Here is a 24,196-nt window from a genome sequence, read left to right as displayed (position 1 = left end):
CTAATTTTAAAAATTAGATTTTTCGCTTTCAGGAAAAAAAAAGTAGCCGTTGCATCAGAAATTTGAATGGTCTAAAATATTGTGATGTCGGATTTTCAATATCTTTTATAGTTTACGAGATCTAAACGGAACAGACGGACAGACATTTCACACAAAACTAATAGTGTATTTTCCCCTTTCGGGGGCCGCTAAAAAAGAGCATAAATTAATTAAAATAAAAAGCAACCCTTGCCGGAATCCTGTGCACACAAAAAATAATAAAATAACAAAACAATGAACGTTTTCTCGCTAGCAACAACTTTTCGATGACAACATTTATGGATGAACATGTTCAGCGTCATAAGAAACACTAATGCTAAGACAACAAATACATAGACTTAAATAGAAATACAAAGACATCATATTTTATATTACTGAACGTATGATTATTAAAAACAAGTTGACTTCATATTGTGTTGTGTGTGTAGCCAGCTCTTAGATGCAGACAGTCAAATTAGGTTCCCAAGTTATTGATAAGCAGTCATAATATAATCGAGTGAGTAAAGTTCCACTTTCAGACCTTGCGTTCTACAAGGCAGATGATGCAAAGGTAATACATTTCTTAGGCCAACGGTTAACAAGCAGGGTGTCATCTGATCAGCCCAAAGACCGACTGCCTTTACTTTCTCCAACTAAATTCAGGTACCCATTAGAGTTGTGTGGACTAAGAGGCGCCTAAAGAATTTCGAAATTTAAAATCATAGACATCATCAAGATTCGATCCTAAGAATCTCTTTTTTTCCTTCAAGGCAATCATTTCTTGTTCTCTTTTTTCCTCCATGAATACTTTTTGTCTCTCCATGGACATTATTTAATCTTCTCGTTTTTCCTTTAATTCTTAATCCATGAATAATTTTTCCTTTTTTTTCTCTTTCCGTTTCTATTCTCTCTCAATTCTTGAACATACTCCCTTAGTTCTGATCCTTCAAGATCTAATAGCGTCATCTCTTCTTTCATTGCTGCTATCTAAGCGTTGCCCGTCATTGTCTATTACTCATAGTATACCACCGTTAGATCTAGACTTTTATGTCTTGGCTGTCTGTTGACAGGAGATTGTGTACAGATAAAATAGGTGGGTTTTATATTTACCTTAGGCACCACTTGTTACGACTACAAGCAGATGAGACTCTTAATAATACACCAAAACAGACTCATCAATGGAGGATCATGGAAACTTAATCTTGGTTCAACAAATAATAATAACCTCGTTTACATAAATCCATATCTGTTTTTTTGTTTCTTCTTAATTTTAACGCGCATTTGCACATTCCACATTCACACTATACTGCGCAAGTAACAGATGCAATCTATATTAGGTTTAGGTGAAAATTAAGCAAACGCTTATAAACTTCAATAAAATTGAAGTAACGTTTATTAACTCAATTTACGCATAATTATGGTAATACAGCTGACTACTAATGGCTCTAGTCTAGACCTAGATAAATAGTCTCTAGCCAAATTTACACTTTTGTATTTTTAACTTGAAATATTTTAAAGGTCAAAATTAGAGTTCTCCCAAAAAACTATTAATTCTTTTCTAAGCAACATATATCACGTGTTAAATATCTAGAAAAATTGATAGTGCCGTTTTTGACATCAGCTGTCCGAACACCCACACAGTCTCCAGATTCTTCCACGAAGGAGTCACTAGAACAGATGAATTGTAGAAACAAATTTATTACTCCGGATCAAGTATGAACACACACACACACATGTGGTACTATTTAGATTTTTTAAAATTAATTTAAACAAGATTATAAAGAGAGTTTGTGTTATTACATAAACTCAGAGACGGCTACAGTCGGAGTCAAATCACTGTCAGATCCGCCTATTTGCAAGGAATATTCAAGGCATGATTTCGTTTCGATTGTCAAATAAAATAATGTTTCAAAGATTCATTTGGCGTTGTAAAAGAACCAGTTGGAAAACCAGTGACGTGGCAGAATTTAAGTGATTGGTTAATTTGCATGACTGAATGCTTGACGCGTAGGACGTAATCATCTTTTTTTTTAAGCAACGTCTCTATTATATAAGATAAGAAGATAAATGTCAAGGTGCCAGTTATGTTAAATGCATGACGCGTAGGACGTAATCATCTTCTTTTTTGAAGTAACGTCTGTATTATATAAGATAAGATAAGATGTCACAGTGTTTTTCTTAAATATCGCACAGGTTTATTTGCTTTGAATATGTCGCGAATTCTCCCTTTATTGATATAGGTGCTGAAGGAGTGCTAATTCTTTGACGGTGCTGAGAGGTGCTAAAATCGGAGACCTTACTTGAAGATGTCAGCTGATAAGATGAGTTACTGTGACGTGCATGGGATTCTATAGTTATTTCCTAAAGTGATTTTCAATAATAGTTTCTAGTAAATTAATTTCTTTTTTTAAAATCCTGAACAACCTATTTTAGATACTTTAAAAAAAATAAATCATTAAACATAAATTTGTTTTAAGTTGAAAATACTTAAAATTTGATATCGATAATTTAACTATAGTGACGTATTGTCCAAGAATATAAGTGTAATGTAAGTCTATGTCGCGATTTCAAACAATCATTTACATAATTTATTTTTTATAAAAAATATCAGGAATAAATTAATAGTTCATGAAATATAAGCCAATATAGAGATTTTTATTTAGCATCTATATGCTATTTACTTAAAAAAAACAGAACAACATATGATTTTGGAAATTAATGTAATATAAGTTAGTAGAGCAAAAAAACATTCGTTGACATTGATTTGTTTTTCACAAAAAAAATCAGTAACAATCTATTATAGATCTAAACATTTAAGGTAAAAATCAGATTTTAAATAGATTTTGTTGATTTTCGTTGTTGTTTTTTTTAACATAAACGTAACGGACAGACCGAGCAACAGACAAAACGCACAAAATTAAGAGGTTATTATCCTGATGGTTGCACTTAACAACAAATAAATAAATCTGATTATATAAAAATTTTGCGGGAACTAATTTATTAGCATGTCTTGCAGCGGGCGTCAAGCAACTGCACGAAATTCTCTGCATAAAAAGTCAATTTTAAAATTGTGTTTGATATTTACATACAAAGTGCAATCTTAGCCTTCATAAACAAAAATAAATGTTTTCTTTTAATTTTAGCAGACAGTTAACTTATATTTACATTTGTTGTAAACATTTCTTGTACATTTTATAAATATATTTGACTAAGTGATACTGAAAGAACACAAAAAGTGACCTTTCGTTAACATATTGTAACATTATTTCCCTTACATGTATTTATCGTTTTAGAATTGGTGTATTGTTCTGAAAAAATCGCTAATAAACTAATATAATTTTTTAAAACAATTTATAAACTAATCGGTTTGCTTTTAGAAAACCAAAAGTAGCCATTGCACCTAAACGTTTCAAGCCGCATCGCATGGTGAAATAATATTCGTCATTTCTCTTCTAGTTTTTGAGAACTAAGTGTGACAGACAGACTGACGTACATTTAGCTCAAACCTAATAGCGCTTTTCCCCTTTCGGGGGCCTCTGAAATGGGAATAATCGAAACATTATAACTTGTGAATGTGTCGTAATTGTTTTTCCGAGGTAAATGCTTTTATATATCTTGCTTGATGATTATATATTTCTATTTCAGGTCGTAATTTTGCACTTTTTCAAAAGACGTATCAATCATCAACCTTTCTTGGACGCAACTATGATTCACAGTTTGCTGTTGATGGGTTAATCAGGTTATCTTGTCTTGTCGATGGTTGTAGTCATACACATTGGACAGATACAAGTCCATCGTGGACAGTGCGTTTCGATCAACAATACAGCATTAATAAATGTGTTATATATAATAGAAGTAAGTGTAATATTTAAATGAAATATAGCTAATAATTATATATGTCTATCTTGTTGTTGTTTTTTTCTCTTCTCTACAGCTCTTTTATGTTTTCAAATATTGCTATCATAATTTTGTTTTATGTATCTGCTCAAGGGAATTTATTTAGCTAGTAAAACTCGTTAAAATAATTACCGAGTGAAAAAGCATTATTCCGAAAATTAAAATATTTTAAAGTGAGAGAAGCTGTTTAATCTTTGTAAAATTTTAAAGCTTGTTTAATTATAATGAAAAATTACAAAGAGTGGTAGCCCCCAACGAATTCACCAATGGATTAGGAATATTGAAGACATAGTCTTTTTTTGAACGTTTAAAGTTTAAAGTAATGACATTTAAAAATCATTTGGCATTAATTTCACATAAAAGCAAAAAGAACAGCACGTCGTCTTTAAAAAGATTCTTCTAACTCTTCTGGAATAAGTACAGTAGCGTTAACTGATCACCTAAAAACAGAATGGAAACCTCTCAACATGGGCGTAGGCAGGATTTTTTTTTCGGGGGTGGGGGGGGGGGGTTAGGGGGGATTTCCCCCGCCCCCCCCCCCCCCCCGCGGAAAACTTTTTGTATGTATGTGTGTGTTTGTGTGTGTGTGTAAATAATCTTTATTACATTCTGACCCTTCATTCTTTCGGAACACGTCTATTGTCCCCTAGAATAGGTTCTTCCTGTAGTTAGTGGAAAAATTGTTGACTCCCCGCCATTACTAGCAAGGGGATCTGGGCGAGCGCTAGGAGCTCCCCCAGCACGGGTCGGAGCCCCGCCGCCAAGCACTATTTTTGGTATTGAAAGCCAACAAAATGCATATTCTGAGGTATCTACAGTGCATTTTCCTGCCATTAAAAAGTCTTATTTCAAAAACCTAATGTGCTATTCTTAGTGACTTACATCCTCACACGTCGTTCGGCGCAATTGCCCTCAAGATTTTTCCACAAAAATCTGTCACTGGTAATGTCTGAAGCCTCTTCCCACCTGCTCTGAGGACCTCCATGAAAGTGTGGCGTTGTACTAGGATGTTATCCCAAACTCTTATTATGCGTAATTCATTTTATCGGAGAACATGTCCCGCAAACCTCATGCGACGCTCTGTCACAATCTTACTAAGGGATCGACTCCCAGTTCGGCATAGGATTTCATTGATTTAGACTCCTAAAATCTGTCTTAGCCATCTTTGTTGAGCCACATTTAGTGTTTTTCAATTTCGGCAGATGACTGTTCACTGCACTTTATTAACGTAGCCCCGCCACTGGTAGAAATGTGTAACCTCTCATGGCTACGCTCTTGGAATTAGGTGATTGTAGTTTGCTTTAGATTTTATATCGAAAAGGGAAGTTTTATCGTCAAAATTATCTGTTGGGGTTTTAAACTTACAAATTTCAGGACGTTGTTGTTTGTTTTTTTTTAATTCAAAACCCAATTTAGCTACGATTATGGACTTTGGTAACTGTAGTTTGCTTTAGTATAATATTGAAGATTGAGGTATTCCAACTCAAAACGCTCTGTAGGGGGATTTTAAACTCAAAACCTTTTAGAGGAGAGGAGTTTAAACTCAAAACTCCCAATTGGATTGGCTACGCTCAAAATTTTAGTGTTTAATTTTTTTTTTTTTATATTGAAGAGGTATTTTTTAGCATCAAACCCTTCTGAAGGGGGATTTAAACTCAAAACCCCTCTTTGGCAACGCTGATAGCATTTTGAGTGCGTAATTTGGTTTTATTTTTCCATTGAAGATATTATTTTAGCTTCAAACCCCGCTTGCGGGGGGGGGGGGTTAAACTTAAAACCCCTTTGGCTACGCTCATAGATTTTAGAGTGTGCAATTTCCTTTTTTTTTATTGAAGATGGGTTTTTTTAGCTTCAAACTCCACTGGAGAGTCAAAGCCCATTTAGCTACAATGATAACATTTTGAGTGCATAATTTGCTTTTTTTTTCATTTTGAAGAGCTGGTTTATCATAAATTTTGGAGGGGTTTTAAAATCAAAATCTTCATTGGACTTAAAATTTGTGGATTTTCGTTTGCATTTTTTTGTTTGTTTTGCTTTATAGAAGAGGGGGATTTAAATGCGAAAACCCCTGGTAGGGGTTTTTAAACTCAAAACCCCCTGTTAGGGGGTTTTAAACTCAAAACCCCCTGGTAAGGGTTTAAAACTCAAACCCCCCTAGGCTGCGCTTGGGCAAGGGATGGTTTAGAATTAAAATCTTCTCCAAAATAAACAAAATCAAAGCAAAAAATCAGTCACTAACGTAATAGAGTGTGTGATTTGCTTTTTTTTTATATTGAAGAGAGGGTTTATCGTAAATTTTGGAGGGGGTTTTAAAATCTTCTTTAATTGTGCTCTTGGAATTTTGGAATTGTCGTTTGCATTTTTTTTTGTTTTATAGAAGAGGGGGATTTAACTGCAACTCTTTTAAACTCAAACCCCCATGGTAGATGGTTTTAAACTCGAACCCTCTGGTAGGGGGTTTTAAACTCGAACCCCCCTGGTAGGAGGTTTTAAGCTCGAACCCCATGGTAGGGTTTAAAACCCCCCTTGTTGTGCTGGGGCAAGTGATGGTTTAGTACTAAAATCTCACCTAAAATAAAGAAAATCAAAGCAAAAAATCATTCACTAAATGCCGATCCCCCTCTGATGGGGGGGGTTCATTTCGGAGGGGGGTAACCCCGACTCCCCTGGTTACGCCCATGCCTCTCAATACAGTGTCTCTGGCACCTGGTGGAGTAGCTCATTGTGTCATCCCTTCCCCATCAACTTTCTTCAAATATGTTTTAATAAACACTGTTGCCAGTTAGTTCTTGTTGAACAAATACAATAAGCTTTATTACCTAGTTTTATTGATTTTTACTCAAATGTAATGAATGTCAATTCTATTAAAAGATCCCACTGTTTATTCAATTGTTATTTTGCAAATTTTACAATCATATTTAATGAAAATTAGAAACATACTTGGCATCACTTGAGTAGGTTTCCATTGTTATACGACAGAAATGGTAAAACTGTTCTAATGTCACAGATAATGAATAACATTAACATACTGTAGACATTAATAAGTAATAATAATAACGAAGACTGTGATTATCCAGTAGACATAGAAGACTATCATTTTATTTCCGTCAAATCCTTTTGCTTTCGCACAAAACATAAACAACAAACAATGACGTAATATCATATAATATTAGTACATCCTTCCTTTTGAAGCTAATATCACATCCTTGCTTTTAAAGTTTTTAAGACTGATATCGACAGGGAACTTAAACAATTTGACCACATCTGGTTGTCTTGACCGGCACAACAAGTTCTCTAGACGCTGGTCTATAACTGTCTGTTTTGTTTGTTCCAACAGTTTGCTGATCATTGTCTTCATCGGTATCATAGTACCCAGAGATGTCTTCATCGAAACCCTTCTTCAAAAACCGTTGATTTTGTCTGTAGGTTTTTCCATCGTTTGTCTTTATGATGTAAGATCTGGGTGATGAATGTTTTTTGACGACAACTGCTTTCTTCCATGTTTGTCCTAGACAAACTCTCACTTTGTCTCCGAAAGAATAATCTTTAGGTAGTCTTGCTTTTGCATCGTATTTCACTTTTCATCTGTCGTTCGTTAAGTAATGTCTCTGCATTTTCAGCTACCGATGGTTTCAATAATTTGGGATCAGTTGTAATGGTGTCCCTAAGTTTTCTACTCATCAGCAGTTGTGAATACTGCAGTCCGCTTATCGGAGTATTTCTATATTCGAGCATAGCGAGATATGGATCTTTCCCACTTTTGTAAACTTTGTTGAATATCTGCTTTACGATACCAATATACACCTCAATTTGACCATTTGATTGAGGGTACCTGGGGCTTGATGAGGTTATCTTAAAACCCCATTCAGAAGCAAACTCTCTATATGGATAGCTGTTGAATGGCATATTGTCGCTCACTATTTCTTCTGGTATGCAATGTCTAGCAAAAATACCTTTCATTGCCCTGATAACACATTCTGCTGTTTTGTTCTCCAGTCGTTTTATTTCAGGGTATTTGGAAAAAGTGTCCACAACTAGCAAGTAATCATTGTTTCGCCATTCAAACAAATCTGTTGCAACCTTTTTTGAAATATTAACATTAACATACTGTAGACATTTATTAATAATAATGATAATAATAACGAAGACTGTGATTATCCAAGTAGACATTAAAGACTAAGATTTAATTTCTGTTCAATCGTTTTGCTTTTGCACAAATCTACCACTCCTCCCTCACCCTTGTTACGCCACTGATAATATTCCAATATGGAATACTTCACAATTTTGTAAAAATAAATCACTTAATAGAAGATAATTAAAATTTATTTTAAACTAGAACATGAATGAATTTATTGTAGATTTATATCTACACTCTCTAATCGGACAAACATTTTATACTCTCAACTAACAGCCATCTTAAATAAAGGTGACTATATTTTAATGTTGACTTTCTACTTACTAGGAACTAGAGTCTAGATCTAGATCTAATTAGATGGCGCCTATTCGACTCAAAACCAATATTGCAAACAGCCCGAGAAAATTCAAGGCCAGGAAAGAGTCGGCACATATGGAAAAACCCATGGGAATCCCAGCGCGCCGCTTTTTTTTTTTTTTTTTCTTTTTAAAGTTTTCAAAATACCCCCACTCCCAAGTTTTCAAAGTATAATGGAATCATTAGAATTTAACATAAAATATTTAAGCAATTTTTTAGAATTTTATAAAACCCAAATATATTTAAAAAAAGGGATGTACAAATTGCAAAATTAGTTTGGTTAAGAAAAGGAGGGTACATTCGGTTCGGTTCGTACCAAGCAGTTTCAAAGTTCGGGTTCGGTTCGGTTCGGTCATAAGTGAGGTTCGAGTTCGGTTCGTGCGGTTCGGGTTCAGTTCGTTTTTATCTCTAGTATTAATCAAGGAAATTCTATGCCGAACTGGGAGTCGACCCCTTAATAAGGTTGTGCCAGAGCGTCGCAAGTTGTTCGTTCTCCGACAAAATGAATTACGAATACTAAGAGTTGCGATGACATGGAGGCCACTACGAGGAAAGCGCAAATAGGGACATTCGAGTACAACTTTGTGCAATTTTTATGAAGGTTCTTACAGCAGGTGGGAAGAGGCTTTAGACATTGCCAGTGACAGATTTTTGTGCAAGCAGAATGCCGCTTAGTGCGCCTAACGGCGCGGGTGGGTCTAAGTCCTAAGTAAGTAAGAATAGCAGATTAGGTTTTTGAAATAAAATAGCAGGATAATGCACTGTAGATACCTCAGAATATGCATTTTGTTGGCTTTCAATACCAGAAAGTGTTTGGGGCGGCGCTCTCACAGCTCTCCCCAAGCCCTCCTTGCTGGCAAGGGCAAGCAGTATACAATTTTCCCGCTAACTCCAGGAAGAATATATTCTAGGTACAATAAACGTCTTCCGTAAGAATAAAGGGTCAGAATATAATAAAGACTAATTATGTACACACGCATTTTTTTTTTGGGGGGGGGAGAAAAAAAATACCCCCACCCATCCCCTAATAAAAATTCTGGCTACGCCGATGTATATGAGGACAAAATAACCGAAGCCCAGACGCCAATCGTTTTCTTGCATTCTTCACTGCGGAAACGCATTCTCATGAGTCGCTCTTAACATCTACAGCTCATTATTTCTCTTTAAAAAAGGCTGATCAAATTTAGTAAAATAAATTAACCCGGGGGCAATGGCCAATCTTGAAATAAGACTGATCGAGGCACTAGTGGCGTAAGTATATTTTTATTAGGTTAATTCTGGTGAATTATCGTAATATTATCTTCATGTTAAGCGAGACCTTTTGTAGTAGGCCTGTTTTGCTCACCATAATAAGGCATCAACATAACTATGGTTAAACTCTCAAAAATATCTAATTTTAAAGAATAACATACATAATGTTATTCTTGAAAAATCTTATAAATATTCTTATATGAATGTATAGGCTCTTAATACATTGCAAATACAACTTATTTGTATCTTGAAAAGAAAGACGGTACGTGACGTTTTGGCCCTGCCGTTTTGCCGACACGCCGTTTTGCGTGCGAGACGTCTTGGCGCGAGAAATAAGTTGACGATAATTTAATAAGCACTCTACCATAATATTGTATGCATGGTATGAATTCTAACACCGTCCAGTTTTTTGCTTATTTTATGAATATAGGCCTATAATAAGATTCCTGAATGGTAACGACATGCTATCTCATCCCCTTTATTTATATGTCAGTTCTGCTAATCACACCGAATGACATTTTTTGGATAGTTAAAATAAGTAAATGGAAAAGCACCACACAATTTTAAGAAAAGAAAAAAAAAACATCGCTAACGTTCACGGCTATTGTTTTTTTTTGTTTTTTTTTAGTGGATGGTGAGATTGAACGATTGAAAGGCTTTGTACTTGAAATGCTGGACCAAAGGAACTCAACATTATTTCGTTACCAAGATTCAGGACCAACAAAACTTGTTTACACAGTACTAAACTTGAACGGTGGTTCTGTCGCTGCTATTAATGTCAGCCAGAAAAATAGGAACGATCGAAATGACGTGCCTTATGTATCTCTCAATGAATTTGAAGCCTATGGAGGTAATTATATTTAGTTTAGTGCTGATAGAGAATATATCAAAAATCGTTGTTATGAAAACAAAGTTGTGTAAAAGTGAAAAATACACTTAGATGTGTAATATATGTAAATATACAACGTTTTTATGTATCTTATTGTTTTACAAATTCGTTTTGTAGAATGTCTTCCTGGATTTTGGGGCTTAATCTGTAAGAAACGTTGCCCAGCTCTTTGCAGTTCGTCCTGTCATGCAGAACATGGAAAGTGTAATACAATGTGTATTGGCTATGCAGATCCACCACTGTGTTCAATTGGTCAGTTTGTAAAAAAGTAATTTGTTTTAACACAGTTCAAAATACCATTTTAAATGTTGTTTATTAAATTACAAGTTTAATTAGTTAGTATCAAGACTGAAAAGGTTTAATTAATATAAGTGTGAAATAAAGAGATATTAACAAGGGTAACAAGCAGTAAATACATATTATCCTCCTAGAGAAACAATCTTATTTAAATATAGTCTTTGTATAGGTATCAAAGAGAGAATAAACTTTTAAACGTTAAAAGCGTACATGGTTTAAAGCCTTTGTAAACAGCTCGTTCATTTTCGTTTCTCTTAGCTTATATAACACAGACGTTATTTCAAAAAGATTGATTATGTCCTACGTGTCATGCATCTAGTTAGGCATGTTAACTTAAATTCTTCCAATTCATTGATTTACCTGGCTAGCGAAGGCAACCCTTTCCATGCTCAAATAACAATAGGGAAGAAGGAACATTTGTACAAATATGTCTAGCATATGGAACGAGGAATGTGCATTTACCTTTGTGTCTTTCTCCTTTGATAGCACTAAAGAAAGATTTATACTCTGTCATTCCGTATACCATTTCTTGTTCTTTTCTTGTAACAAACGAATATTCTAATTCCATTAGAGTAACACCATTAGTAAAATCCCTAAACTTATAGACACTTCGGGACAGAAGAATACAAAGTAGCTATAATACATAAAGCACAAAACCGTAATTTACTAATCGAAAAACAAAGCCTTATCAAATACTTAGAAAGATAGAAGGATAGAGAGACAACGTCGTACAGGTGCTCCTTCCTCTTAGTGCCACTAGAGAATAAAATGGGTTGCCTGAATCAGCAATGAAAACGAACGACTTAATTTAATTCATTGATTAACATGACTAGATTGACACATGAAATGTGTAGGACGTAATTATCTTTTCTTCTTCGGTAACGTCTATAATATATGCTAAGATATGCTAAAAGCTCTTGTTCGGAAACAAATTATGTATAATTTATATTCTTTTGGCCCAATAGTTCAAATAAAGATTGCGATTGTTTTTACATCAAGGTGATTCTTGTAATGTCTATAGATTTATAATTCGACCACTACTGTTCCATACAAAAACAAAAATAAATAGTCATAATGGAATTTGTTTATGACGATGATTGAGCCCTACTAGCTCACAATGAACATGATCTCCACATCGCGTTTAACGAATTTACAAACGCTGCCGCCTCTTTCGGTTTATCTAAAAACCTCTGAAAAACAGAAGTCATGTTCCTGAAGTTACCAATGAAACATACTCAGCCCCAAGGATCACAGTAAACGGACAGTTCCTTAACGTGGTAGACCACTTCACATATCTAGGAAGCTAAGTATCAAATCAAAGGAAGTTGATAACCGTCTGACTAGGGCCGGAAGCGCTTTTGGTAGACTAAATCCCTCCACCTGCCTACAGAATTCAATGTCTACCAAGCAGTTGTTCTCTAAACCCTTCTACATAAATCTGAGACATGCACACTATACAGCAAGCAACTAATACTTTGAACGTTTTCAACGAAGATATCATGGACATACGGTGGCAAGGTCGCACTACAAACAGCGATGTCCTTGCGAATGCAGGTATTGACAGTTTCGAGGGACATTTTATGATTCTGCATCTATGTAGGGCAGGGCACGAAACCCGTATGGTCTACAAACGTTTGCCAAAAGCAGTCTTTTTAGTGAGTTGAAAGTGAGTTGTAACTGAGGTACCCCATGGAAACGCTTTAATGATCAGCTTAGGTACCAACTTGCTTTAACTGACATTAAAGAGCGCACATTGTTGCATGCGGCTTTAGAACGACACATTTGAAGGTCACTTACAAAGACCTCGGGGTGCAAATCAAACACCAACAAGGTAATTCACTGCCGAGGACAGACGCAGACGGCGAAATACAAATCTAAATCGACCACCAGTGGACAACTGTTATGCCTTCGATAGATATGGCAAAATATGTAGATCACAACTGGGGTTGCGTAGCCCCTTGAGATACTGCATAACTCAATAACCTTAGGACTCGAAGACAAGCTTTGTTATCATTATAATACTACACTTGTATAAAAATTACGACTGCCCAATCCTTTAAAGAAAAAGTATTTAAAATAACAAGCTAGGTTCCTAACATCAGCAAGAATTTATTCACCTAACCAATTAAAATGTGTAATATAGGAAACTATTTTCAATACTAGCTTATAAATATATAGTCTAGAAATTTTAGCTTATACTCTTCTTGTCTCTAGTATCTTCGTATCTGCAAAATCATTGGCAAAAAACAAACCCCATTTGGGCAGCTGTTTGAGACAAACATCTATACAAAAGCTAACAAGATCGTCGAAATAATGAATCACCCTTTGTGTCAGGATTTTGTGATTTTACCATCACAAAAGAGATACAAGACACTGATAGCAAAGACAAACAGACACAAACACTCTTTTGTTCCCCTGGCAATCGAATCATTAAATAAGAACAATCTGGAATAAACTTTGTCACATGTAAATTATGAGTGAGTCTGGTGTGTACACTTTGGTTTCTGTTAGTTATAATGTTTTTTGTTTGGTGTAATGCACAAATTGTAAGACAAATTTCCTTACGGATAATAAAGATTATTATTATGTTAGAAATGAACGAGTAGTCATTCTCTTGCGCTGCCAGGGTCGAGTTTCGCTAAAGAGAAACAAAATTCATCGTAGTCCCTTTAACAGTTTCCACTGAGGAATTTTCTGGTGATGTGGCAGGTCTGCAGCAGTACCGCCCTCTGACAGGCAACGAAGATGTTCCTAGGAATGTTAAGGGCCTTGAAGGTGTCTGTGAGGTCAGTTGTTATTATCCCCTCGGTTGATATAACAATGGGGTATATTGTTATTTTGGACAATTTCCATAGACGCTTAATCTCCAAGCATAGGTTCCCATATTTTCTTTGTTTTTCTATCTCAGTTTTTCTTAAATTATGAGACAGTGGTACGGCGATATCGATAATGGTAGCGGTTTTTTCTTTTTTATCGATGAACAGCAGATCCGGGCGATTGAAATCTACCGTTTTGTCGGTCAGAATAGGCCTATCCCAGTACAGCAGATGATCAGTAGACTCGAGAACCTCTTGCGGAGAGTATTTATTATTATTATTATTATTATTATTATAAAGTTGTTGTTTTTTTAGTAAATATTTATGTACTAATGTTTTTTTTACATGGCTTAACATATAATATAGCGATAACTAACAATTCACAGAATGTGACTCTACACAATGGGGACCTAACTGTTCTAATAATTGCAGCGCTTCGTGCTACAATTCTTCCTGTGATAAACTCACTGGCTTATGTTTGTCTGCATGTCTGGGATATCAAGACTTTCCTTATTGCACTACAAGTAAGCTTTGTTACTTTACATTAATTAAAACTCTTCAGCTGTTGAAAAAAAATATTTCCTATGCTTCATCTGAGTGTACAAAAGACGTTATTATCTTCTTTTTTTTTCAAGTAACGACTAGGACTATTGCATCTAGGAATTTGCCATCATTTGGGGGTCCTTGGGGCTTGGATCGGAACGATGTCGCCCACACATCAGTTCCCCCCTCTCCACGCAGCTGATGTATCCAAAGGAACGGCGATGCCGATACAGTTTGGGGTCAGCGGCTTCGCAGGTTCTGCCAGAGTGTAGGATTGGGTGCTGCAAACTGCCTTAGGGTCGCCTGCTCCTGATTTTTCCTCAGCGTTGACTCTCGAAGCCTTTCCCATGATTGGGTAAAACTGCAAGGCAATAGAGGTTTGAATTCAGAGTTTTCCTTCTCCTAGGTAAGTTGCCAGTCATGGCTGACGAGCCCCTCTTGTCCGAAGCTTACTGGTTAAGGTACCAGTCACTCGCCTTTGCCCCTTCTTCTGTTTGTGAGAACAGCTTCGCCTGACTCAATATCTGAGCCACACCTGAAGGCCAGGAGTTGGACATATTGTCAGAGGCTATTTGAGACGCATGCCATTAGGAAGCATTTTATAGGTAGTGGAGTGCTTACATCTATTACAACTTCTGGCAATGACAACCTTGCGGAACCATAATATAACTATAATGAACATAGTAATAAATAATCGCACAAATGTAACTTTCTCGCTGGCCGAATAAAAACAGTACTAGCAGCTGATGTCGTCACGAATTCGATACCTTAATCGAACCCTAGATTTTGCTTAATTTTACAATTATTTAATTATATTTGAAGTTTGATAATAGAAAATTTTTTAAAATATATACTTTTTATGTTTTTCTCGTTATTTTTTTTAGAATGCAATGAAACGTCTTACGGTCTAAATTGTAGCAACACTTGCCCTAGTAACTGTTTAGATGGAACATGCGACTTTATCACTGGGTATTGTTTAGGCTGTATGCCTGGCTTCAAAGGGGTCTTTTGCAATACTGGTAAGCACAAAATAAATTAAAATAGTAAAAATGTTACTACAGATGCAGCAAAATATGTAGAATAAAATACATTTGTGTAATACATAAAATACTGCACTCATCCTTATTGATCCACTCAAAGATATATTAAAATAAGTATTGAATGCAATGGCTTTATCATTGCATGCAAAGAAATGTATTTAAAATTACCTATGATTTTGGAGTCATAATTTTCTGCTAATTTTGTTATATATTTTTATAGTTGAAAAACTTTTGCTATCCACAATCTTCAGCTTCTATTATTAAGTATATTGTTACGTATTTCTCTCCTTCCAGCTCAATGTATTAGTAGGCACACAAATAAAAACACTGTAAAGAACTTGACGACTCAACTTTCAGTTTCATATAACTTTAATGACTATTAACTCTAACAATTGGTTACTGTAACATGTAGCGTAGAAGACTGTACAATATCTGTCAGTTTACAGTTAGCTATACTTCGTTGCAATACATCTCTTCTCAACTTGCATCGAGCCGTATTCTGTTCTTCTCAGCTGTTCCAAGTCGTACTTTACCGAATCAAAGCGGCGCACGTTTTACTTTAACTGTATCGACTGTAACGACAAAAGTCCTCTGTAGTTCGCTGTCTAGACTTTAACGACTCTAGTCCACTCCAGTTAACTCTACCCTAGTTAACTTACATCGAGTCTTACACATCTCTCTTCTGTTTCGCTCAGTAGACAACTCTACCTACGCCTGTCAGTTCATATTAACTCTCTGGTTTGTATAGGATTCCTAATCACTTCTGCAATGTTCACTTGTAACAATAATTATTATATTAAATATGTATAAAATATATTCTATAATTAGGACCGAAAGGTCTCCATCTAACATATTGTTTGTCATTTAATTTTTTGATAAGAATTTTAAAATATAATCAGATAATTTGGATTAAACAACTTATGTGTGTTTCGAAATATAATTTTTTTTTCTTAAGCGTGCGATGCCACATTTTTTGGTTCAACTTGCAAAGAAAGATGTTCAAAACAATGTTCTCAAAATGCTTGTGATTCTAAAACTGGAAAGTGTTTCACCTGCCTACCTGGTTATAAAGGCGACTTTTGTAATATAAGTAAGTAATCAATGCTATTCTAATTACATTCTAATTCATCAATATAAATATAATCATTAATTTTCTTTTTGTTGTTAGTACAGCATATGGTTAATTTTAAAAATTTGCACTGATTCATTTTATGATGATATTTAAATGAAAAGTTTAAAGTAATAATATTAAATATAAGAATTCACTATATTATTTAAATTAAATATTTTACTTCTGTTTTGAGGTTTGTTAAAATACATTTAATAAGGAATCTGAACAGTCTCTTTTTATAAACTATATTTATTCATCAATGAGGCAAAATGTCTTACATTCAATTTTTCTCGAACTTTAATATGCAACCCTCAAATGTCCATTTTGAAATAAAAATGTCTCTTCATTAGTTTGTATCCAATACAATACTATTTTGGTAGAAAGTAAAGTTCCCCTTAGAAACCTTGTGACCTATAGGGCTGATAATGTTAAGGCCATCTGTTTCTTTGGCCAACGGTTAACGAGCAGAGTGTCATGTGGCCAGTACAATGACCTACCAGCCTTTACTGTCCCTTAACTAAAGTCAGGTACCCATTAGAAATTGGTGGACTCAGAGGCGCCTTAATAATCTGGAAATTCAAAATCACAATCTTCACCAAGATTCGAACCCAGGACGCCAGTTTGGGAAGCCAAGCGCTTCACCACTCAGCCACCGCGCCTAAACTTTTTTGGATTTTGTTTAAATTCTTAATCAATATATTCCCTGGTAAGCTTCCGGTTGAAAACGGTCGTAAAATAAAGTAAAAAGTATGCCAGATGGGTAGGAAAAGAAAACTCCAGTAGTGGTGTCTGAGGTGGTACAAGAGTTGCTCCATTGTGCAAGGCCAAGGATTTTTGTCAACAGACTTCATTCTACTCCTCAAGGGGCCGTTTTACAAAAAAAGTCCCAAACGGTAAGTGTGGAAAATGAAGGTAGATGTGATCATACTTTACCCAAGTTTTTGTGTCCGTTTGTTCAGAACTTCCGATTCACTAGAAATAGCGGTGTGGTTTAGCTGTAAAGCGCTTGACTTTAAAACCGGGGTGTCGGGTTCGAATCATGGTGAAGACTGGGATTTTTAATTTCGGGATCTTTGCGTGATTTTGAGTCAATACAGCTCTGATGGGTACCTGGCATTAGCTGGCGTAAAGCAAAGGCGTTGGTCAATGTGCTAGCCGTAGGCCACAGAAACAGATGACCTTTACACCATCTGCCCTATAGACCACAGGATCGGAAAGGGGAACTTGGAACTTTTCTAATTAGATCAAATCTGTTCAGCCATCCCGGCGAAAGAGGCTCTTTATTTTTATTTTGTCGGCCTGGAGTTCAACTCTACCGACTGTTTGAAATTATTATATCCCCAACTATCAGACCTGGTATAGTTCCTTTATCTCTACTAAATAAGGCGAATAAAGTTTTGTTAATAATCATTACTTTGCGATTTTAATTATCTAATATTTTCTTTTAATAGTTTGTGAGTCTACACATTATGGTCAAAATTGTTCAAGCACCTGTAGTCCATCATGTATTGACCAATTGTGTGACCGGCATGATGGACACTGTCTAAGTTGTAACAAAACAATGTATGGCAAGCAATGCAAAGGTTTTTGTTTTTTTCAATATGTTTTCTAACAGTTTTTAAAAAAATATTTCTTTCTCTTTCTTTCCATCATTATCTATTTCTTGTTATCATTCTCTTTATCACATACTATACACCTACTCCTTATTTATCCATTCATCTATCTTTTTATCTATCTATCTATCTATCTATCTATCTATCTATCTATCTATCTATCTATCTATCTATCTATCTATCTATCTATCTATCTATCTATCTATCTATCTATCTATCTATCTATCTATCTATCTATCTATTTGTCTATTTATCTATTTGTTCTATCTATCTATTTGTTCTATCTATCTATCTATCTATCTATCTATCTATCTATCTATCTATCTATCTATCCATCTATCTATCTATCTATCTATCTATCTATCTATCTATCTATCTATCTATCTATCTATCTATTTGTCTATTTATCTATTTGTTCTATCTATCTATTTGTTCTATCTATCTATCTATCTATCTATCTATCTATCTATCTATCTATCTATCTATCTATCTATCTATCTATGTATCTATCTATTTATCTTTTTATCGATTGATCTATCTATCTATCTATCTATCTATCTATCTATCTATCTATCTATCTATCTATCTATCTATCTATCTATCTATCTATCTATCTATCTATCTATCTATATATATATATATATATATATAGATATATATATATATATTTATCTTTCTATCAATAAATCTCTCTCTCTCCCTCTATCTCTATCTCTCCCTCTATCTATCTATCTATCTATCTATCTATCTATCTATCTATCTATCTATCTGTCTATCCATCTATAAATCTATCTATCTATCTATCTATCTATCAATCTATCTATCTATCTATCTATCTATTTATTTATCTATTTATCGATTGATCTATCTATCTATCTATCTATCTATCTATCTATCTATCTATCTATCTATCTATCTGTCTGTCTATGTATCTCTTTGTTCTATATATCTATTTGTTCTATATATCTATTTGTTCTATATATCTATTTGTTCTATCTATCTATCTATCTATCTATCTATCTATCTATCTATCTATCTATCTATCTATCTATCTATTTATGTATCTATTTATCGATTTAACTATCTATCTATCTGTCTATCCATCTATAAATCTATCTATCTATCTATCTATCTATCTATCTATCTATCTATCTATTTATCTTTTTATCGATTGATCTATTTATCTATCTATCTATCTATCTATCTATCTATCTATATATATATATATATATATATATATATATATATATATATATATATATATATATATATATATATATATATATATATATATATATATATATATATATTTATCTTTCTATCAATAAATCTCTCTCTCTCTCCCTCTATCTCTCTCTCTCTCCCTCTATCTATCTATCTATCTATCTATCTATCTATCTATCTATCTATTTATCTATCTATTTATTTATTTATTTAAACAATGATAAAGAACAAATGCATTCTTTCTTTATACTTTTGAGTGTTAATACGATTGAATTGAAGGAAACACCTAATTTCTGAAAGTATTTTTTCTTTACTTTTCAGTTGTTAACAATATATGTATTTTATATTTCTTCAATACCACTGAATCAAGTTTTCATAAATTTGACAACGATTTGATATTATTATAAAAATACTCAAAGCTAATGAGGCAAATTTACATTGCAACGCTAAAATCTTTACATAATGGTTTATTTTGGAAAGTCTATTTTCTATATAAAGGCTTACGTGTTTTCGGTTTACTGACATTATATTCGCAAGATTTATTTTGTATTAATAGTTCGTTGACCTACAGTAACATGCTCTCTTGTTAACTCTGGCTGTGTAGTATGCGCTTTTGGATTGGCCTCATGTTTGTTCCCGAGTTCAAATTCAGCCCGATGTATTATTTCTTTAGCTTAGTGCTAGGGTACAAAATTCCTTATTTCTGTAAAAGAAAAGTATTTATGAAATTCGAAATCAATAAGTAATACTTTTCTTTAATTATAGTCTTTATTTTTTTATAAATATGTACCCTGGACTATATGGTAAAAATAATTTTTTATCTTAACTTATAAACTTCCACTTTATAAAAGTGTTAAAGATTATGAATGGTCTTATCAAAAGAAATAAATAGGAAAATGAAATAAATATGCACATGCGAATAACTATATTTTTTAATACAAGAGTACAAATGAAATAAAATTTAAATATTTTTTTTTTACAGAAAAATGTCCCATGTATTGTCTGAATGATTCATGTGAAATGTTTTCTGGTAAATGTATGGCATGCAAACCTGACTATGTAGGAGACTTTTGTGACAAGAGTAAGTGTTGAATATATTTTGTATCTCTATTGTACTCAATAGTTTATCACTTGTGTATTACAGATGTGATAAAATGAATTTTTACTAACTTTGACATGTTTGATATTATTTATTACTTTGCCGAATATGACCAGCAGCCTGCGAGCCTTAATTTAATTATAAATGATTTACTGGATTGAATTTAGATCTATTTCAGACTTGGAGAATGTTTCTATCACATTTTATTTGTCACGAAAATAAAAGTAGAGTATGAAAATGGGTTTAACTGTTCAGCCAACACATTCATATCCAATATAAATTACTGTGAAAATGGTTTATTAGATTTGTCAAAAAGATTCGTTTTTAATAGAAAAACAATTAGACAAATTTTGTCTAATTTTAGGGCCTTTCTGTTGTGGGAGTGACATTAAACATACACTACGGCCTCTGCCATGATTTAAGGAACTTTTATGCTCAGCTTAATAAACATTAGTAAAACGGTTTTGATTTTTATTCGGGACATACACACATACATACATTTTCCTTACTTTCTGCTTAATATGTGAGAATGTTAGTATTGACTAAATTCACTTAGACATCAATACATTCTATTACATGCGAAACATATTTTTAATATTTAATGACTTTTACATTCTTCACAGTAAGTACGAAACCACCAACCCAAAGAACTTAAAAAAAAAATCTGGGCTGTTTAAAGTTTAATAAATCAAGCCTATTCTGTACAATTAAAAAATGTAACACTGACTGTACCCTAGGTAACCGGTTCTGCCGTATAAATTATGAACCATTGTTACCAAACTATACTGGTTTCATCGTCTTGTCCTGGACTCTCTCAGGGTTCAACCAAGACCATTCATTATAGAAGGCCTCAATACTAGCCTGCATCGTCACAGCCTGTGGGCATTTTCGACCAATACCTCGTTACCGCGTAATACAAACCTGTGACGTGGCAACATGCATTTTGGTCTAAACTGCCCACAGGTTCTGATGTTACAGGTCAGTGTTCAGGCCTTCTTTAATGATTGGTCTCGGTTCCACTCACTGTACTGGACTTGATTTTGAACCGTGACTCAGTCTCGTACTCGTTAAGTGTCTTGACACATTCTCTCTTTATAGAGGTTCCCCAAACGTTTTCTATAAACCAACGGAACATCGCTTGTCTTTTCTGGATGATCACGTGATCATATCCGACATTTGGGCTTCAATACTGCTCACAACACGGATCTTTCTGTAAAGAGACGCCGCGTCGCCACTCGTCACGGTTTACTACTCGCCAAGCACTGGCAGGTGTTTTGTGTGTCACATGATTACAGACACATGATTACAGACATGATTACAGGCACATGATTACAGACACATGATTACAGACATATGATTACAGACATATGATTACAGACACATTATTACAGACATATGATTACAGGCACATGATTAGAGACACATGATTAGAGACACATGATTACAGATACATGACTACAGACACATGATTACAGACACATGATTACAGACATATGATTACAGACACATGATTACAGACACATGATTACAGACACATGATTACAGGCACACGATTACAGGCACATGATTACAGACACATGATTACAGACACATGATTACAGACTCATGATTACAGACACATGATTACAGACACATTATTACAGACACTTGATTACAGACATATGATTACCGACACATGATTACCCTTATCCGCATCGCCAGCACTGTTATAACGATTTATTATTTTTTTAAGTATTGTTTCAACATTTTATTTTTAGTCTCCATGAAATAATCAAATGCATTAAGCCGGTATGTTTCTTTTTTAACAGGTCCAAATGCTCAGGACATTTCAGTAGCTGTTGGTGTAGGAGTTGGTTTAGGTGCTGCTGTAGTTCTGTTGATAGTTCTTGTTGTTGTTGTTGTTTACAAAAGACGAGTCAGACAAAGGAAACAAGAAACAGGTGACGGTGTAGACAATGTCGCAAAGTTACAAGAAGAAGATCATTACGACAAAGTTCAACCCCATGAGATTTACGACACTGACTCATTACATGATCATTATGACTCTGCAGAAAATGAATTGAACGAAAAAGATAAAAATAATGAAAGACATTATGAGATAGAATCAAGTAAAAAAACATATGACCAGTTATCCTTAGATATTGACGATACCGGCAAAGTACATTATGAGAAAGTGTCAAGCCCAAAGCAAAATGAAAATATATCAAGGCCAAAACAATATGAAAATGTTTCAATCGAAGACAAATAACATCAAAAAATTATACACTTAATAAAAATTTGAGTTATTTTTTTTTGGAAGTATTTGTATTTGTATTGGCAATGTATTTATTTATTTATATATTTTTTTAAATCTGATAATGTAAATAGCTTCTACATTTTTTAGGTATACATCTAATTTCAGAGTTATTCCCCTTAGATAAGCCTGGTTAAAAAAATAAGGATTTGTTAACAAAACAAACGCTTGTTTTTTAAATACATAAATGCTAACATTTCGTTAGTACAAAAATTATACAGTAAATATAACAACGTTGTTAACAGAAATACTAAAACAGAGCCCAGGATACCGAAATAGAACAATTCATATTTCATACTTTTTTATGCAAATGCTTTGATATAAACCTTCATAAAGTTATACATTTAACTTATAAATATTTTTTTTATATTTCTAACTATTACTACACACTGTAACAACATTTGACTGTTAACCCAGATTTACAATATATTATAAGATTTCTCATCAGGAATGCAAAGTGGAAGAGGAAACACTATAAACGCATTAGTAACATGTCCACAAATATCAAAAAGCATTCTACATAATCATATTTATTAAAGAAGAAAAAATATTTAACTGGGGATGAAATGAGCTGGGGATGAAATGATCAGGGATGAAGTGACCAGGGTATGAAATGACCGGGGATGAAGTGACCAGGGTATGAAATGACCGTGGATGAAATGACCGGGGATGAAGTGACCGGGGATGAATTGACAGGGGATGAAATGACCGGGGATGTTATGACCGGGGATGAAGTGACAGAGGATAAAGTTACCGGGGACGAAATGACCGTTCACTTAATGACAATAGAATGTTACAATATTTGTACGTGTTTTACACATATTTGTTTTTTTTTATATTATATATATATATATATATATATATATATATATATATATATATATATATATATATATATATATATATATATATATATATATATATATATATATCGTTGACCATCCCACACACACAGCTAGTGGCCTCGTACATACACACACATACACATGTTACACAGATTAGCTTTTGATAGGCATATCTGTTTATTAGCGGCTTCCAAAAGGGGAAAAGACGCTATTAGTTTTGTTCAAAATGTGTCGTTTAGATCTCGTAAACTAAAAAAGATATTGAAAATCCGACATCAGAATATTTTAGACCATTTAAAGTTCTGATGCAACGGCTACTTTTTTTTTTCTGAAAGCGAAAAATCTAATTTTTAACATCAGTTATGAAAGCATTTTTTAAAGAGAAAAAGCTAATTAGTATGCATTATAAGTTAGAATTAATTTAAAATTCATAATAATCTTATAAACTTCATTTCTCTGAACATTTTTTTTATTGCGAATTTTTTTATTTTTTTTATTTTTTTGAGGATTCGAATAAAAGATTGAGCCTTTTCAAAAGCTATTCAAAACAATTAGATCAATAATAGGAAATCAGTTAGGCCAGGGAAGGCGCGGTGGCTGAGCGGTAAAGTGCTTGGCTTCCGAACCGGGGGTCCCTGGTTCGAATCCTGGTGAAGACTGGGATTTTCAACTTTGGAATCTTTGGGCGCCTCTGAGTCCACTCAGCTCTAATGGGTACCTGACATTAGTTGGGGAAAAGTATAGGCGGTTGGTCGTTGTGCTGGCTAC

At 34.0% G+C, this 24,196-nt stretch overlaps 1 protein-coding gene across 1 annotated transcript; it reads left to right on the top strand.

Moving 5' to 3' along the window:
* Positions 1-16,203: 16,203 nt before the first annotated feature.
* LOC106064774 (uncharacterized) lies at positions 16,204-22,591 on the top strand. Its single transcript, XM_056029062.1, has 4 exons — positions 16,204-16,333; positions 17,806-17,937; positions 20,174-20,272; positions 22,099-22,591. Exons 2-4 carry the CDS (start codon positions 17,916-17,918, stop codon positions 22,536-22,538), a joined length of 561 nt encoding a protein of 186 aa, XP_055885037.1. The 5' UTR covers positions 16,204-16,333; positions 17,806-17,915; the 3' UTR covers positions 22,539-22,591.
* Positions 22,592-24,196: the final 1,605 nt, after the last annotated feature.

The sequence above is a fragment of the Biomphalaria glabrata genome, chromosome 5, assembly GCF_947242115.1.
Source record: "Biomphalaria glabrata chromosome 5, xgBioGlab47.1, whole genome shotgun sequence".
In the NCBI taxonomy this organism is placed as follows: domain Eukaryota; kingdom Metazoa; phylum Mollusca; class Gastropoda; family Planorbidae; genus Biomphalaria; species Biomphalaria glabrata.
This window is presented reverse-complemented; position numbering and strand designations above follow the sequence as displayed.

What these genes read in the sequence shown, in the direction of transcription:
- LOC106064774 (XM_056029062.1), top strand. Translation starts at nt 17,916, where the DNA reads ATGTATGGCAAGCAATGCAAAG. An exon ending in GTATGGCAAGCAATGCAAAG is followed by an intron (nt 17,938 to 20,173) that starts GTTTTTGTTTTT and finishes TTTTTTTTACAG; the next exon opens with AAAAATGTCCCATGTATTGT. An exon ending in AGGAGACTTTTGTGACAAGA is followed by an intron (nt 20,273 to 22,098) that starts GTAAGTGTTGAA and finishes CTTTTTTAACAG; the next exon opens with GTCCAAATGCTCAGGACATT.